The sequence below is a fragment of the Phocoena phocoena genome, chromosome X, assembly GCF_963924675.1.
Source record: "Phocoena phocoena chromosome X, mPhoPho1.1, whole genome shotgun sequence".
NCBI classification, from domain to species: Eukaryota; Metazoa; Chordata; class Mammalia; order Artiodactyla; family Phocoenidae; genus Phocoena; species Phocoena phocoena.
In genome coordinates this window covers 100,830,554-100,846,931 of record NC_089240.1, presented here as the reverse complement: position 1 = coordinate 100,846,931, position 16,378 = coordinate 100,830,554, and the positions used below count along the sequence as shown (strand labels likewise).

The window sequence follows — 16,378 nt, the reverse complement described above, 5'->3', positions numbered from 1 at the left end:
AAGTGCTTTGTATGCCGGGATTTGTAGTCCGTGAAATACTCGTCCCAGCCAAGATGGCGGAGTTGCTAATGACGTGCCCCGAGGGAGTCTGGGTCGCAAGGGGATTGGGCGGTGCGGGGATTCCGCGGGCGGGAAGCTAAGACCAGGCGTCCTGAAGTCTCGCGAGATCCTGGCGGGGCCCAAAGGAAAGCAGGGTTCTGCTTAGAAGGAGGGGCGTCCGTTGGGGGCGGAGTTCTGTTCGGAGTGGGCCGGGAGTCGTTAGGTGCCGGCGTAGTGGCGTTTAGGCCGAGCTACCGCGATGAGGAGCGAAACCGTGGCCATGAAGGAGGAGAAGGAGCATAGGCCTAAGGAGAAGCGAGTAACCCTCTTGACTCCCCCGGGGGCCACAGGCAGCGTCTGTGGGGCTTCGGGGGACGGCATCAAAGCGGAAGATAAGCAGGATCGGAACAAGGAGAAGAAAGAGGCGTTGAGCAAGGTGACTGGCCGGCTGTCGGCCCAGGAGAGGGCGGGACCGTTCTGCCACCCGTGGAGGATGGTTGGGAAGGGGCTGCCTTCTTCCTCTCCCAGTCTCTTCCTCTGTTTCTTCACTTAAGTGAAAATCGCATCACCCTGTCTCATCCACTCGCCAGAAATGGGGGAGCCCCTGCGCGCCGAGCCCCGGGATGGGAGTGAGGGAGGGCGGGGGGATTCCCAGACAAGAAGGGTTTAGGTCAGAGCTGTGAGATAATAATGGGAGGGGGAGCGATAGTGAAAAGAATGAGGAATTGGAGGGGAATTATTGAATAGTGAAGGGGCCATCAAGGGTGGGAGTAGTTTGTGATAGGAAAATTAATAGAGGCTAGTTGAGGGAGTGTGTGGGTGGGGGATATTATGGTCTGGGGGCCAGATCGGGTGCATCCTTATTTGGGGAGCAATGAGGGAATTTGTGGTATTCCTTAGAATTTTGAATTCTTTATGCTGATTGAGTAAGGATTTTATTTTAGGATGTGTTGGATGTGGTAGGGAAATATTAATAAATCAAGAATTCATGGCACCCACAAAAGACCAGGGTTGGTTTACTAATTTCTTACCACTGCTGAAAATGGGTGATAGAAAATGAGGCGAAGACCTAGTAAACTGGGGCTTCAGGTTAACAGAACCTGAGATTTTCCTTGCTCCAGGCAGTTCTCGTTTTTGAGAGTTGGTGTTTTTTTTTTAACTACGTTACTATTATGTTTGACTAATCATTCTGAGCTTTCTGAACATTCTCTTGGGTTTTTATAAGTGATCTCATCTTTTAAAGGCCAACTTTCTTCAGGGACAGTGATTCAGGTTTGACAGAAAATTGATTTGTACTAATTTAATTTTCCTTATTCATTTCTTAAGGTGGTAATACGGAGATTACCGCCCACTTTGACCAAGGAGCAGCTTCAGGAACATCTTCAGCCTATGCCTGAGCATGATTATTTTGAGTTTTTTTCTAATGATACTAGGTAAAATAAATAAATAAAGAGGGAGGGGGTAAATGAAAAAGGTTTCTTCCATTCTTTTTAATCCTACTAATGTTTTCCATTTGATTTTTGAGCCTATCTTTTTAACATATGCATACTTGTAATTCAGTCAGACACCTGCAAGCACATTGACATAATTGCTTTCCTCCCTGCAGCCTGTATCCTCATATGTATGCCAGAGCATACATCAACTTTAAAAACCAGGAGGACATTATTTTGTTCAGGGATCGTTTTGATGGTTATGTATTCCTTGACAATAAAGGTAAGTCCTTTTAACTGAGGGGGGTGGTTTCTTTGTCATTTGTATGTTTAAGACAATGTGTGTATCACAGTGTTTTCTCGATGCCTTCATGGCGTTTCTAAAATCCTGGGTGATAAGATGAGCAACATTTAAAGAGTTTTACACATTTGATAAGCTTATGACAGCCTTATAAATAGATAATATGACTTTTTACAGTCCTCAGGTATTTGTATTAACCTGTTATTTCTGTAGTTTGATCAACTGAATGAAATTGCCACAGTTCTCTCTTCCTGTGACTTCTTTTGCCCGGTATTAGATGATCTGTTGTTTTGAGTATTTACTAGTTTTAACAGTGATACTGATAAATGACTCTTTAAACTTGTATGACAAATTTTAAATATTTACTTCTCATCTTGCTTCAAGGACTAACACTTATTTAAGTCAGATTCTTTATGTCAATAGTTGCCAGCTGGAGTACTGTTTAACATTCTAAGTTGTATATAATTAAAACATTGAACTTGATGATTTCCCACTTTGTATCCAGGAGTTTATAGGGAAGAAAAACTTCTGCCTTAACTCTCATTTTATTATCTGCTGCTTGCAACATTTAGTCAGAGAATGTCCATGCTTCCATTTGCCACTTTTCTTTTGGCTTTGCAATCATAGGTGAATGATGTGTCTTTTTGTTAGGTCATGTTTTTTCAGTATTAGTTCAAAGTTGGTAAAAAGGAAATCTTTGTCAGGAAATATGCCAGTAGAAGTTGAAGGATTGCTACTGTGTTTGTCCAGCTTTTATTAATCCCCTCAAACCAGCTACTTCTCCACTCCAAGTTTATTCCAGCAGATAGCAGTGATTTCCTGGAAATCTGAGTTGTGTTTAACTTTTTTCCTCTCTTTTTTATCCCTTACATTTAAACAAGTGAAGGATTTTTGTCAATTTACCGCTTTTTAATATCTTGTTCATCTAGACTTAGTAATACTTTCACACTTTATATCCTCATCACCAAATGCTTAGACAACCAGTCTCTAACCTTATAGGATTTTCCATTTTTTTCCACTTTCTGTATAATTTAATAGTCTTATATTGCCATGAAATTAATCTTTTTGAAAATAGTGACTTAAGATAGCAGTTGTGAACAAAAGTCCAAATTCCTTAGTCTGGTAGTCAGCATCTTCCATAGTTTGGCCTCACTTCTGTTTTTTTCAGCCTGTCTTCCACAATTTCCTTCTGTTTCAGTCTGGTTTATCTGTTCCTTCTCAAATGTATCAGTTATTAAGGTAATATGATTCTGCATTCACTAGGATTTCTAAAACCTTGTTTCCTGTGTGACTGCTTTGTGATGCCTAAGGGTCAATTCTAGTAATTTATCCTGGCTTATGTTTACATGCCAAAGATCTAAGGATGGAATTTTTTTTTTTTTTTTTTTGCGGTACGCAGGCCTCTCACCGCTATGGCCTCTCCCGTTGCGGAGCACAGGCTCCGGACGCGCAGGCCCAGCAGCCATGGCTCACGGGCCCAGCCGCTCCCTGGCATGTGGGATCCTCCTGGACCGGGGCACGAACCCGCGTCCCCTGCATCGGCAGGCGGACTCCCAACCACTGCGCCACCAGGGAAGCCCAGGATGGAATTTTATACCTTGTATGACATTATTCTATAGCAGGGATCTGGTGTATTTTTCCAGTAGTCACTTGGGTTTTTTTTTTAATTGAGATATAACTCACATACCATAAAATTCAATGGTTTTTAGTATATTCACAAGTTTTGTAACCATTACCACTATGTAATTCCAGAATGTATACATCACTTCAAAAAGAATCCTGTATTCATTAGCAGTCATCTCCCATTCTCCTCTCCCACTAGACCCTGGCAACCACTGATCTAACTATGGATTTCCTTATTCTGGACATTTCATATGAACCGAATCATACAATATGTGGCCTTTTGTGACTGCCTCTTTTACTTAGTATGTTTTCAAGGTTCATCCATGTTATAGTATGTATCATTACCTCGTTGCTTTTTTTGGTTTTTTGCATTATTAAACATTGTGGTAAAATGCACAAATAAAATTTACCATCTTAACCATGTTTAAATGTGCAGTTCAGTAGTGTTGAGTACATTCACATTGTTCTGCAGCCAATCTCTAGAACTTCTTCTTGTAAGGCTGAAACTCTACCTGTTAAACAACTCCCCATTTCTCCCTCTCCCAGCCTCTTGCAACTACATTCTACCTCAAGAACCACCCTTCTGTCTATGAAGTTGACCATTCTAGGTACCTCATATAAGTGGAGTCATAGTATTTGACTTCTAGTGACTAGCTTATTTCACTTAGCATAATGTCCTCAAGGTTAATCCATGTTGTAGCATGTGTCAGAATCTCCTTTTCCATTGTATTTATATACTTCATTTTCTTTATCCATTCATCTGTTGAGGGACATTTGGCTATTGTGAATAATGCTGCTATGAATGTACAAGCATCTGTTCAAGTCTCTGCTTTCACTTCTTTTGAATACATACCCAAAAGTGGAATTGCGGGGTCATATGGTAATTCTACTTTTAATTTTTTTGAGGAACCACCATACTGTTTTCCATAGTGGCTGCACCATTTTATATTCCCACCAGCAATGCATGAAGGTTCTAATTTCTCCATGTCCTTGCCAACACTTGCTATTTCCTGGGGGTTTTTTCCCCTTTAACAGTAATCATTCTGACAGGTATAAGATGGTATTTCATTGTGGTTTTGATTGGCATTTCCCTAATGATTAGTGAGGTAATAGTTTAATCTTTTCATATGCTTGAGCACATAGCATCTTTTCATTTGCTTATTGGCCATTTGTATACCATCTCTGGAGAAATGTCTATTCGAGTCCTTTGAACATTTTTTAATCAGATTATTTGGGGGTTTTTTTGTTGAGTTGTAGTTCTTTACGTATTCTGTATATTGACCCCTTATCAGATATATGATTTGCAAATATTTTCTCCAATTCTATAGGCTTCCTTTTCTCTGTTGATTATGTCCCTAGATGCACAGAAGTTCTTAATTTTTAAAAAAAATTTATTTATTTTTATTTTTGGCTGTGTTGGGTCTTTGTTGCTGGGCACAGGCTTTCTCTAGTTGTGGCAAGTGGAGCTGCTCTTCATTGTGGTGCGCGGGCTTCTCATTGCGGTGGCTTCTCTTGTTGCGGAGCATGGACTCTAGGCGCACGGGCTTCAGTAGTTGTGGCTCGCGGGCTCTAGAGCACAGGCTCAGGAGTTGTGGCACACAGGCTTAGTTGCTCCGCGGCATGTGGGATATTCCCGGACCAGGGCTCGAACCCGTGTCCCCTGCATTGGCAGGCGGATTCCCAACCACTGTGCCACCAGGGAAGCCCCATAAGTTCCTAATTTTGATGTAGCACAGTTTATCTATTTTTCACTTTTGTTGCCTGTGCTTTTGGTGTCTCCTGGTGTATTTTTTAATAACAGCTTTACTGAGATATAATGCATATGCCATAAAATTCACCCTTTTAAAGTGTACTGTTCAGTGTTTTTTAGTATATTCACAGAGTTGTGCAGCTGTCGCCACAATCTAATTTTAGAACACATTTCTCTAAAGAGAAACCTCGTACCCATTAGCTGTTACTCCTTATCTCTAGACAAGCACTAACCTACTTTCTATCTGTAGCTTTACCTGTTCTAGAGATTTCTGATGTATATTTTTGCACTTATAAAAAATCAATTTTATTAAGGTATAATTTACATATTAAAATGCATCCATTTTATGTGTGCATTTGGTGACTTTTGACATATTTATACCCCTGTATAATCAGTATTGTGATCTGGTTTTTTTTTTGTTTGTTTGTTTGTTTTGGCCATGCTGCCTGGCTTGCAGGATCTTAGTTCCCCCACTAGGGATTGAACCTAGGCCCCTGCAATGAAAGTGCCGAGTACTAACCACTGGACTGCCAGGGAATTCCCTCTGATGTGTTTTTTAAATGAAAATTAGTTTGTAGATTTTTTTCCCCCACATATCACAATATCACACTTAGAAGTTGAATTTAAATGAGTATTTTAATTCCCTCCCATATCTTTTCACTAAGTTATCAGTATGAACTGGGGGCTCCTTTGGTAACATGTTGATTTTAGTTGTGCCAATGTGATTTATGCCTGTTGGGAGACCTATTCAGACCACTGTCATCAAAGGAAGCCTAGAGAGTGGTGGGTTGAGTCTCTTGTATCCACTTTTGACCTTTTCTTTCTTACAACAAGTATGCTATTTTTTCTAAACAGGTCAGGAATATCCTGCCATAGTAGAATTTGCACCTTTTCAAAAAGCTGCAAAAAAGAAGACTAAGAAAAGAGATACTAAAGTTGGGACTATCGATGATGGTACAGTATAGCTCTAGTTATGTAATGCTAATGCCATGTTTTTTTTAATTTAATTTTTATTTTATATTGGAATATAGTTGATTTACAGTGTTGTGTTAGTTTCAGGTGTACAGCAAAGTGATTCTGTTATACATATATTCATTCTTTTTCAGGTTCTTTTCCCATATGGGTTATTACAGAATATTGAGTAGAGTTCCCTGTGTTGTATATATAGTAGGGCCATGGGTTTTTTAAAAATATTACCTTTGTGGGAATTAAGTGGACTCCAATCTTTTAAATTAAGAAAACATAGGAAATAAAGTTCATGAGAAATGTAATTCACTGATGAAAGCTTTGCTTGTTAGAATGGAGGTGGGTTTCCTCTAGTTTTCACTCTCTTTGGCTAATGGCTTTTCATCCCTTCACCATTAAGCAATATATTTTGACTGTTGAGTAGTAAATCACTTTAGGTATATTAGAAGACAATGGGAAGAAATCAGATGTTTCAAATTACAACTCCTTGAGGGCTCTTACCATTTTTATGATTATTTATTTGACTTTTGGTTTCCATTTTTATAAAGAGGAAGCGTTATCATTGAGAGCTGTGATGGAAAATTTTCTATACTTGAGTAACTTAATATAAAGTATCTGTAGTGGCCAATCCTGTTTTCTAGGCTTTGAATATGCAGTTAACTGCACACATAGTAATTACATTGAACTGAAATACTAGAACTAAAAGACTGAAATAATTGCCATTTACGGTAAACTGGATCCAGATTTTGAGATCTCTGTAATGTGCTTGTGTTGGCTAACGACTTAGCTGCAATATTTTATATCAGATGGGCATTTTAGAATCAACTAGTTTGGTTTCCATTATTTGTTACTATAATGGGTATTTTATAAGGAAAACACAGAAAAGACTTAACGCACAGCTGCTTATTGATTATATCATAGATTCAGACCGTGAAGACTAGATCAAGTGACATGCTCCACAGTGCATGCTCCAGATACAACATAATGACTCAGATGTGTTACCCTTTCTGATGTCAGAGGCATCTAGGAAGGAATTCCAGAAGTTACTATCACCTCTAGTGCCACATCTAGGACATCTGCCCTCATTTATCTGTTTAGAACACCTGATTTTCATATGCTGAGTTTAATGAAAGTGAGGTGTACTGATGCAGAAACTGCGTACATGCTATAAATGATAGTCTCTGAAGGTCCCATAACTGTAGCTTGCAGTTCTCCCATAGATAATATTTCCTATTTTGTTTAAAGTCTGTATGTTTTCTGTTTACTTAAACAATTATTTAGATCCAGAATATAGAAAATTTTTGGAAAGTTATGCTGCAGATAATGAGAAAATGACATCTACTCCAGAGACACTGCTAGAGGAAATAGAAGCAAAAAATAGAGAATTAATAGGTAAGTGGGCAAAAGGAATTAAGGGCAACAGCTTTTTCATCAGAAGACCTGTCAGACTCCCACTTCTGTCACTTGCTAGCTGTTTGACCATGGGAAAGGCACTAACTTCTTTAAGACTCTGTTTGTTCTACTATAAAGTGCAGATAATACCTGCCTCACAGGATTATGAGAATGCATTGATAAGATGGGAAAAATTCTGACTTATTTAGTGCCACACAAATGTAACAGAAGTATAAAAAGTTTGAAGACTCATATAGGACCTTAAGATGTTGGTAAGCCTTTGAAGATCAATTGGTGTTTTCTAGTAATAAGTTCACATTCCTAAAAAAAATTTTGACCTGAAAATGTCAAAAAATGAAGTTAGTTACTGCAAAATTGAAAACCACTTGAGAAATTCTAGCTTGGATATTGGTTTTAGTAGTAAGTTGTCACTACTATATCAGCTCTAAACATAAGCATAGCCTCTGACCCAGGATTTCCACTCCTAGGAATTTATCCTAGGAAGGAAGTATGCTTTTCAAAAAGCTAGCTACAAGGTTAGATAGCATTGTTCAGAATATTGAAGAATGAGTTAAATATTCTTCTAAAACTTGGTTTTTATTAATGGATGCATAGTATAAGCCCATCTCCGATACTTTCCATAGAATAAATTCCCAGAAGTGGAATTATGGGGTCAAAAGTATTAGATATTTTTAGCCCCTTACCCCAGTTTCTTCCTGGTTGAGCAAATTTATACTCCCATCTGTAAAACAAGAGAATGTCCTTTGCACTTTATTCTCACTGACCGGGAATTGCTCCTTTTAATAATTGTTTTATTGTTTTAATTTGAATTTCTTAACTTTTAAAAAATTATTTTAAACCTTCAGAATCGAAATAGAATACTGTAAAACTTCTTTCCAATAATATAGTTGTGAACTTACTGTTTAAGGGGTGTAGTTTTCCCACCTTGGGTGGTTGGCAGGGAATGTCAGAAAACGGAATCCTTTCTAGGGGTTGATTAAGTATTATTAATAATCTGTTTACATTTATGTAGCTAAAAAGACAACCCCACTTTTGAGCTTCCTGAAAAACAAGCAGGTAAACCTTTTGTTTTTATAGTTCTCTCAATACTTCTATTTCATTGGTTTGCATTCTGTGAATATAAGAGCATTGGGATCCTATAGGAGAGATAGCTGCTTTTTCTACCATTATTCTTAAAAGAGTTGGCTCATTGGCCTCACTCTCTGGCCTTCTCCTTCACTCTGGTTGTTGGACCAGAGATTCACTCTGCAAAACCAGGGAGTCCTTAGCTTGCTCCAGAGACACTCTCTTGATTTCCTGAAAGCCTCTGGATAATGTAGTAAGGCAGCATTGGGAGACTCTGATATTAGCAGGCCCTGGTCTTTATTCTCTCTCATATTTTGAATGGGGTGGTGAGGGGGTTAAGGAGATAGAAAATGGGAAGGAAAGATGATACAGTTCAGTGGGTGCCCACCGTACCTTCAAGACTAAGTTTTTGGTGGCAGTTATCTTGTTTGAAGGTTTGTGTTGATGTTTCTTTCTAGAGGATGAGAGAAGAAAAGAGAGAAGAAAGAAGGAGGCGAGAAATAGAAAGAAAAAGACAAAGAGAAGAAGAGAGGAGGAAGTGGAAAGAAGAAGAGAAACGAAAAAGGAAAGATATAGAAAAGCTAAAGAAGATAGACAGAGTTCCAGAAAGGGACAAATTAAAGGATGAACCAAAGATTAAGGTATGAAAATAACTTAAACTGACTGCATGTTGCTGAAATTTGCATGTACTGTATCTACTTCTTCAAATATGCATGCATCTTGTGTTGGTGTAAACAGTTTTTTTGGTTTTGTTTTTGTCTTTTTTGGGGGGGGGGAGTGAATCAACAGAAGCCTTTCCTGTAATAGTAATAGTATTATTCTTTTAATTTAAGATAATTTAAAAGATTAAGTAGTTTACATGGTATTCAGTGCAGATCTGTGTTATTTTTAATCATTGAAAATGTTCAATTTTGGATTATTATTTTCTCAATTCTTCATAAATAAGGGCTTAGGGCTGGCTGGCATGAATTATGGGTTTTATTCAGCTTTTCCTTCATTTTTGATACATGAAGTTGCCTCATCTGTTTGTTTTCCACTGTCCTCAGGTACACAGGTTTCTGTTACAAGCTGTGAATCAGAAAAATGTAAGGACCAAGTACATGATACAGAGCACCTAGTATCATGTCACACACACAGGTCTTAGTTAATAAGTCCTTTTGGTGGTGGTGGTAGTGTTACCTGTAGAAAACCCCTTCAGACTGACCTAAGTCTTCTTAAAAGCTGAGCCATTTTAAATTCCTACCTTAGAAGGAAGCTCCGATGACTTGCTGATGCTCTGCTGGGTACCCAGGAGCTTCAACAATATACAGCTAGAGGACAACCATGCCTAAAGAGCTCTTTCCCTTCTCTTCTTTTTATATGCCTCTCATAACTGGCTGCCTTGTGGGAGTACTAGGGATATACCCCCTGCATTATGTCCTTTCCCCTCTCACAGGATTCCCCACGTTACCTTCTTGCATCTACCTGGGAATCTGTGAGCAGCAGATTCTGATTAATATATTGCATGTAGGAAGAGGAAAACCTATAGAAAGATCCCAGCCTTGCTACTTCCCTTCTGAGGGCATGGCTTGGCAGCCCTTGCTTCAGCGAACTTCCTGGGGAAGTACTTGTACATAGTACTTCAGAGAAAGTCAGAGAAAATCTCACCGAGGTGATGGCAGGGTCTCCTTTTACCTCCTCAAAATTCAGCCGTTCACGTGGCTAGGGTTCCCCTAGGCTCTCCAGGACTCATTATTGGTGATAAGGGGCTTGGCGGCAGGGTGGGGAGGTTCCCATCTTAATTCCTTCTAGCGATTTCTCTGTCCGCCATGCCACAAGTGACTTGACTTGCTATTTCTGTCAGCAAGGCAGAAGGTAGAGCCAGCCATGCTAGAGATATCCGTTAATGTTCTTATTAGAGTAATGAACATCTTGGCTTCTAACAAAGATGTTCATTAGAGAAATAAGAACACTTCCAGTGAAACCTGCACATGGTATCCTCACTTTACACTGGTGCCTTCTTAGTGTCCAGTTTGGACTCACCATTTGCAGTGGCTGTCTGTGTGCTGAAACACTGCATGCTTAAGTCTTGTGGTGCTTTGCCTCTTGCTTGGTGGCTTGTATGATGCCTTCACCCTGAGACGAAACTTTCTATGACGCCTTCACTCTGAGACTTGAAATTCTTCTATTTTGCCTAAAAATCTCTCTGAATATCCAACACTTGGGGGTATTCTAGAGAGATTTATAGAAGTGGCATGAGAAAGAAATTTTTGTTCGCAATTTGGACTTTATAAACCACTTTTAGTTTAGAATTGCATTCTGTCATATATATGACATTGAGCAGAATTCCTATTCAGTAGAGATGGAACTTCACAGTTCCATTGTATGAGGTATTTGGATTTTTAAATCAAATGCCAAATAATTTTTGCTTTTCATCTCTAATGATAATATGATTGTACCATCATAAGTATGTAACTACTCTCAGACTCAAGGCAAAATTATTCCTGCAATGGATCTCTCCTTTGGTGACCAAGGTATTTGTCATTAAAATTACTACATAAAAATAGTCCAGCAGTAATGATCTGCTTAGCATTTTAAATTCATAACCATATTTTCCTATCAAGTTATGCCAACATGCTGGAGCTACAGAAGGCATACTTGAAAGTGTACGTTGGTCTACTTAAAGGTTGACCCATTTAAGCCAAAGGAGTCTTGATCCTATTGCCACAAAGTGATTAAACCACTTCATTTGAGTGGATAACACTTTCACATTAATAGCGTCCTTTTAGCAAATTACTGCTCTCGTGCACTAGTTGTTCACCTGAAAGTTTATGAGTACCTGCAGAGACGGGGGCCTTCTATAGCCTAAATTGAAAATATTTAGTATATTATTTTCTTTGGTAGAATCAGAAGACAGTGTCCCACCCTTCAAAATAAACTTAAATTTGTTCTCTTTAAAGCTGCTCAAGAAGCCAGAAAAAGGCGATGAAAAAGAATTGGACAAAAGAGAAAAGGTCAAGAAATTGGACAAAGAGAATCTGAGTGATGAAAGAGCCAGTGGGCAGAGTTGTCCATTGCCCAAACGTTCTGATGGTGAATTTAAAGATGAAAAGCCTAAGAGGTCGGTAGTCGAGGGCTCTTTGGTACATTTGTTTTTGGTATGTTTCTAGGTGCTAGTTTTACTGCTACTTTCTGGACTTGTACCTGAATCAAGATACTTGGCTTTACGAGGTGTAGGGGGATGAGGAGGACAGGTTTCAAATATTTTAGTATCTTAATCTGGGTGAATGACTTTGGGGTTTTTTTTTTTGTTGTTTTTCAAAATACTAGTAGTTTTTTTTTAATGCTGCTCTAAAAGTTCAACCTCATTGTAGTGGCCAAGTCAGGATCAGAATGTTCCTGCATTTGTGATTAGAAGAACTTTGAGGGTGCATACTCAGATTTGTTTTTCACGCAGACCTGAAGATGAGAGTGGCAGAGAATACAGGGAGAGGGAGCGGGATTATGAACGAGACCAAGAGCGCGCCCTGCGGGAAAGAGAGAGGCTGAAGCGGCAGGAGGAAGAGCGCCGCAGGCAGAAGGAGCGCTATGAGAAAGAGAAGGCTTTTAAAAGAAAGGAAGAAGAAATGAAAAAAGAGAAAGAAGCCCTTCGGGATAAAGGAAAGAAGCCTGAAAGTACAGAACCAGTAGGCAGCTCAGAAAAAACTGAAAAGAAAGAGGAAGTGGTTAAGAGAGATCGCATAAGAAACAAGGTGCTGCTTTTCGTTAAACTTATTTTCATGAGGATTTCTTTTTCTTTTCCTTCAAGTATATAAGGAAAGGGCTAGCTCGTTGTTCATTATAGAATTTTAGGGGAACTTTAACTATCTGCACCTCTTTTTCAGTCTTGGTGGGGTCCTTTTATTAACTTATTGTTAATAAGTTTGTGTATGTATTTCAAACACACACAAAAGTAGAGAGAACAGAGGAATAGTGTGATGTACCCATCACCCAGCTTCAGCAATTATCACCTCATGGCCAATCTTCTTTCTACTCTAGCCTATCTTACTCCTACTAGATTACTTTCAAGCAAATCCTAGACAGATAATTTCTTCTTTAAATACGTCAATATTAAGAGTAAAGACTTTTTTTTGGCCACGCCCCGAGGTGGCATGCGGGATCTTAGTTCCCCAGCCAGAGATCGAACCCATACCCCCTGCAGTGGAAATGCAGAGTTTTAACCACTGGACTGCCAGGGAAGTCCCAAAGGCTTTTTTTCTTTTTCTTTTTTTTTTGTTATTTTTTTTCCGGTACGTGGGCCTCTCACTGTTGTGGCCTCTCCTGTTGCAGAGCGCAGGCTCCGGACGTGCAGGCCCAGCGGCCATGGCTCACGGGCCCAGCTGCTCCGCGGCATGTGGGATCTTCCCGAACCGGGGCACGAACCCGTGTCCCCTGCATTGGCAGGCGGACTCTCAACCACTGCACCACCAGGGAAGCCCAAGACTCTTTTTCTTAATAAAATAACCCTAATATCATTTTCACACCAGAAAAAAAAACCAAAACTGACAATAACTCCTTAGCATCCTACCTACTCAGTGTTCAGATTTTCCCAATTGTCTCATTAACATCTTTTTTATAGGCTCTAAACAAGGTCCACAAACTGTATTTGCTTGAAATGTTCCCTTAAGTGTCTCTTAATCTAGACAATTCCTCCTCCTCTTGTTTTCCTACCATTTATTTGTTGCAGAATCCAGTTTGCCCTGTAGAGCTTCTAACAGTCCAGATTGGCTAATTACATCCCTGTGGTATCATTTAACATGTTCCTCTACCTTCTGTGTTTCCTTGAAAACCAGTAGTCATATCTAGAGCAGGGTCAGCAAATTTTTTCTGTCAAGGGCCAGATGGTAAATATTTCAGGCTTTGTGGGCCATGTGGTCTCTGTCACAACCGGTAAGCTTTGCAGGAAAGTAGGCATAGGCAACATGTAAAAGAATAAGCCTGGCTGTGTGCCAATCAAACTTTATTCACAGAAACAGGTGGCCCCTCATCTAGAGGCTTGAATATATTCAGACTCAATTGTTGGCAAGAATACTTGATAGATGGTGTTGTGCAGTTCCTACTGCATCATATCAGGAAGCATACAATGTCTGGGTATCCTTTTATTGTGACGTTAAGATTGATCAATAGTAATCGTATTATGGTTATGTGATAGGATGTCCTTGCTCTTAAGATACACAGGCTGAAATATTTAGCAATGAAGGGTCATGATGTCTGCACTTACTCTCAAATGGTTCTGCAAAAATATAATGTGTCTATATACGTGTATGCCTGCACACACTAGAGTCGGAAAAGGCACATGTGACAAAATGTTAACCATCGTGAATCTAGGAGAAAGGTATGAGGTATTTGTTGTACAAGTTTGGCGACATTTCTATAGATTAAAATTTTTTTAAGATAAAAAGTTGGAAAAACAACTGATCAATTAGTTCAGGTATTATAAGCCTGATCCATATATTATAAAAATTTTTATCAGCCTTTCTCCTAATAATTTTGTTTAGATGCGTTATTTCATAAGGCGGAGGAAAGGCAAGAAAAGCATTTGATCCTTTCCCTTTATTTACAGTATTCAGAGTAATGAGTTGGTGTCCCAGCAACTTGTAGGGGCTATCCATGAGTTTTGTTCCGTTTAGTCTTTAAGAACTTGTGGATTTAGAAATATTTGGTGTACTCCAACTTGTTACTATCAGTTACTGTCCTTGTTGATGGATGTTTAAATTGTCCCATCTTTGCATAGTAGGAGCCCCATCATCTGTTTCTTTAAATGCTACGCAGCAGTCTCATTTGTTTTAACGTTTCATCTTGTTAAAATAGTGAAATATTTTGCTGGAATTATTCACTTGGGAATAATGCTTTAAGGCTAACTTTCATATGTCAGAGAGAAAGGGCAAGGAAGGTTCATGTTTTATTGAATTTGAAAAAAGGCCTATACATTTAAGTTTTCCAGGGTCATACTGTCATAACCAAACACATTACTTGAACTGAGGGGTACCTGGTGACTTTATTGAGGATTATTTAGGAACCTGAGATCTAAAGTGCCACCTAGAGAGTCTCAAGCTAGGCTATTACCTTGTTAAACCTGAATTAAGAGACAGTCATATTTGTGCTAAGTTACAAGGGTCTGAGCTCATAACTTCAGGGAGGTCTTCATTTAAGACTTTGCATTCTTTATTATTTTTGTTTTTACTTCTAAAATTTTCTCAGGTGGTGGTGCATTTTAAAGTGAATTTACTGATGGGGAAGAGAGCCAGTGGCCATGGTTTCTAAGGAAAAACTATTCAAGCTGATTCAGTTCATCTTGAGGTGGTTAAGAAAATTAGGGGGGCTTCCCTGGTGGTGCAGTGGTTGAGAGTCCGCCTGCCAATGCAGGAGACACTGGTTCGTGCCCCGGTCCGGGAGGATCCCACGTGCTGCGGAGCGGCTGGGCCCATGAGCCATGGCCGCTGGCCCGCGTACCACAAAAAAAAAAAAAAAAAAAAAAAGAAAATTAGGCAGTAGACTTATCAAAAATTTACTCTAGGCATATAAAATAATACGTATTTTTAACTGTTGCTTAAAAAGTGAAACGGTTGTTTATCTTTGTAGATAGGGGAAAGGAAGCAGGCAGTTTGAAGCAAATTAACCATCGGCACTTACTGTCATGTACTGTGCCCTCACATTTTGGTCTTGTGTGGGTTCTTTTTGGTATATGTCAATATATAACTTATGACTCTGAAAATCCCCTGTAAATGCTCAGTAGCAATGTTGTAACATTAACATTTCATTTTACTTTAGGATCGCCCAGCAATGCAGCTTTACCAACCAGGAGCTCGAAGCCGAAATCGACTCTGTCCCCATGATGACAGCACCAAGTCTGGAGATTCAACCATAGAAAAAAAGCAGGAAAGTGGTATTAGCCATAGAAAAGAAGGAAGCGAGGAGTGATAGGTCCAAATGGCCTTAGGTGTCCTGACTGTCTAGGCAGCCAAAGAGCACGAATTAAGCAATCCAGAAGTGCCTTCAGGGCAAAGGAATAGAGAGAGAGAAAGGGGGTCGCTGTGCTGGTGGGGTACACTGCAGAGGAGTATGTTTTGCGTCAAAGCAGGAGCCCGATTGCAGGTTCAGATTGGAAGTACAATTTCATTTTTTATGCAGTTCATACAAATTAATTTTAAAGTGTCAGACAAAGCTGAGGGAGAGGACATACATTGCAGTTTGCAGGCAGGAGACGTCAAGAGAGGACTTAATTAGGTATGACACGAGAAGAAGATACGGGAACTGGCTCTAAAATCAAAAGGTTTTGTTAATCCTGGATTGAATTTTCTTAATTTCAGTGGAGCAGAGTCACTTTGAAGTCTTGTTCAGATCTAGTTATAGTCATTGTTGTTGATAACTGTTGACTTTGTGTAGTGTAGAAGCAACGAGCATGTAATTGTAATACAAGTACAGTGAAGGATATAACAGATTTTCGCTTCTGCAAAAATTTAAATAGTCATGTCTTGTCTATATCCTATGTCCTAAAGTTTTAGGATTAGTTTTAGTTTTTTGTTTGCTTACGTGAGCTTAGCATAAAAAAACCTTTTTTAACATCTCCTTTTGCCTTTAGCAATTTTTATATTACTAAAGCTTAACCCTTAGTTGGTGCTTGACAATCCAGTCTTTGTTTTATCTTAGGTCTCGAGCTGAGTGCCTACCGTCTCCAGGAAGGAAACTGCACCAATATTTGTTCCTGTTAAATAGCAACTTTTAATCTTAGTTTGTTTTGCGTCGATATCAATAAATATCAACATCACTCAA

General features: G+C 39.3%; 1 protein-coding gene across 2 annotated transcripts; it reads left to right on the top strand.

Annotated features, from left to right (window-relative positions):
* Nucleotides 1-319: 319 nt before the first annotated feature.
* UPF3B (UPF3B regulator of nonsense mediated mRNA decay) lies at nt 320-16,378 on the top strand. 2 transcript variants are annotated; one of them, XM_065901007.1, is made up of 11 exons: nt 320-475; nt 1,366-1,472; nt 1,646-1,752; nt 5,999-6,097; nt 7,391-7,501; nt 8,535-8,578; nt 9,046-9,228; nt 9,634-9,672; nt 11,527-11,687; nt 12,024-12,318; nt 15,377-15,526. In XM_065901007.1, the coding sequence occupies exons 1-11, from the start codon at nt 320-322 to the stop codon at nt 15,524-15,526; spliced, it is 1,452 nt and encodes a 483-aa protein (XP_065757079.1). The 2 variants fall into 2 exon arrangements, with proteins under 2 accessions (XP_065757079.1, XP_065757081.1); XM_065901009.1 differs by lacking the exon at nt 9,634-9,672 and having other exon boundaries at nt 15,377-16,378.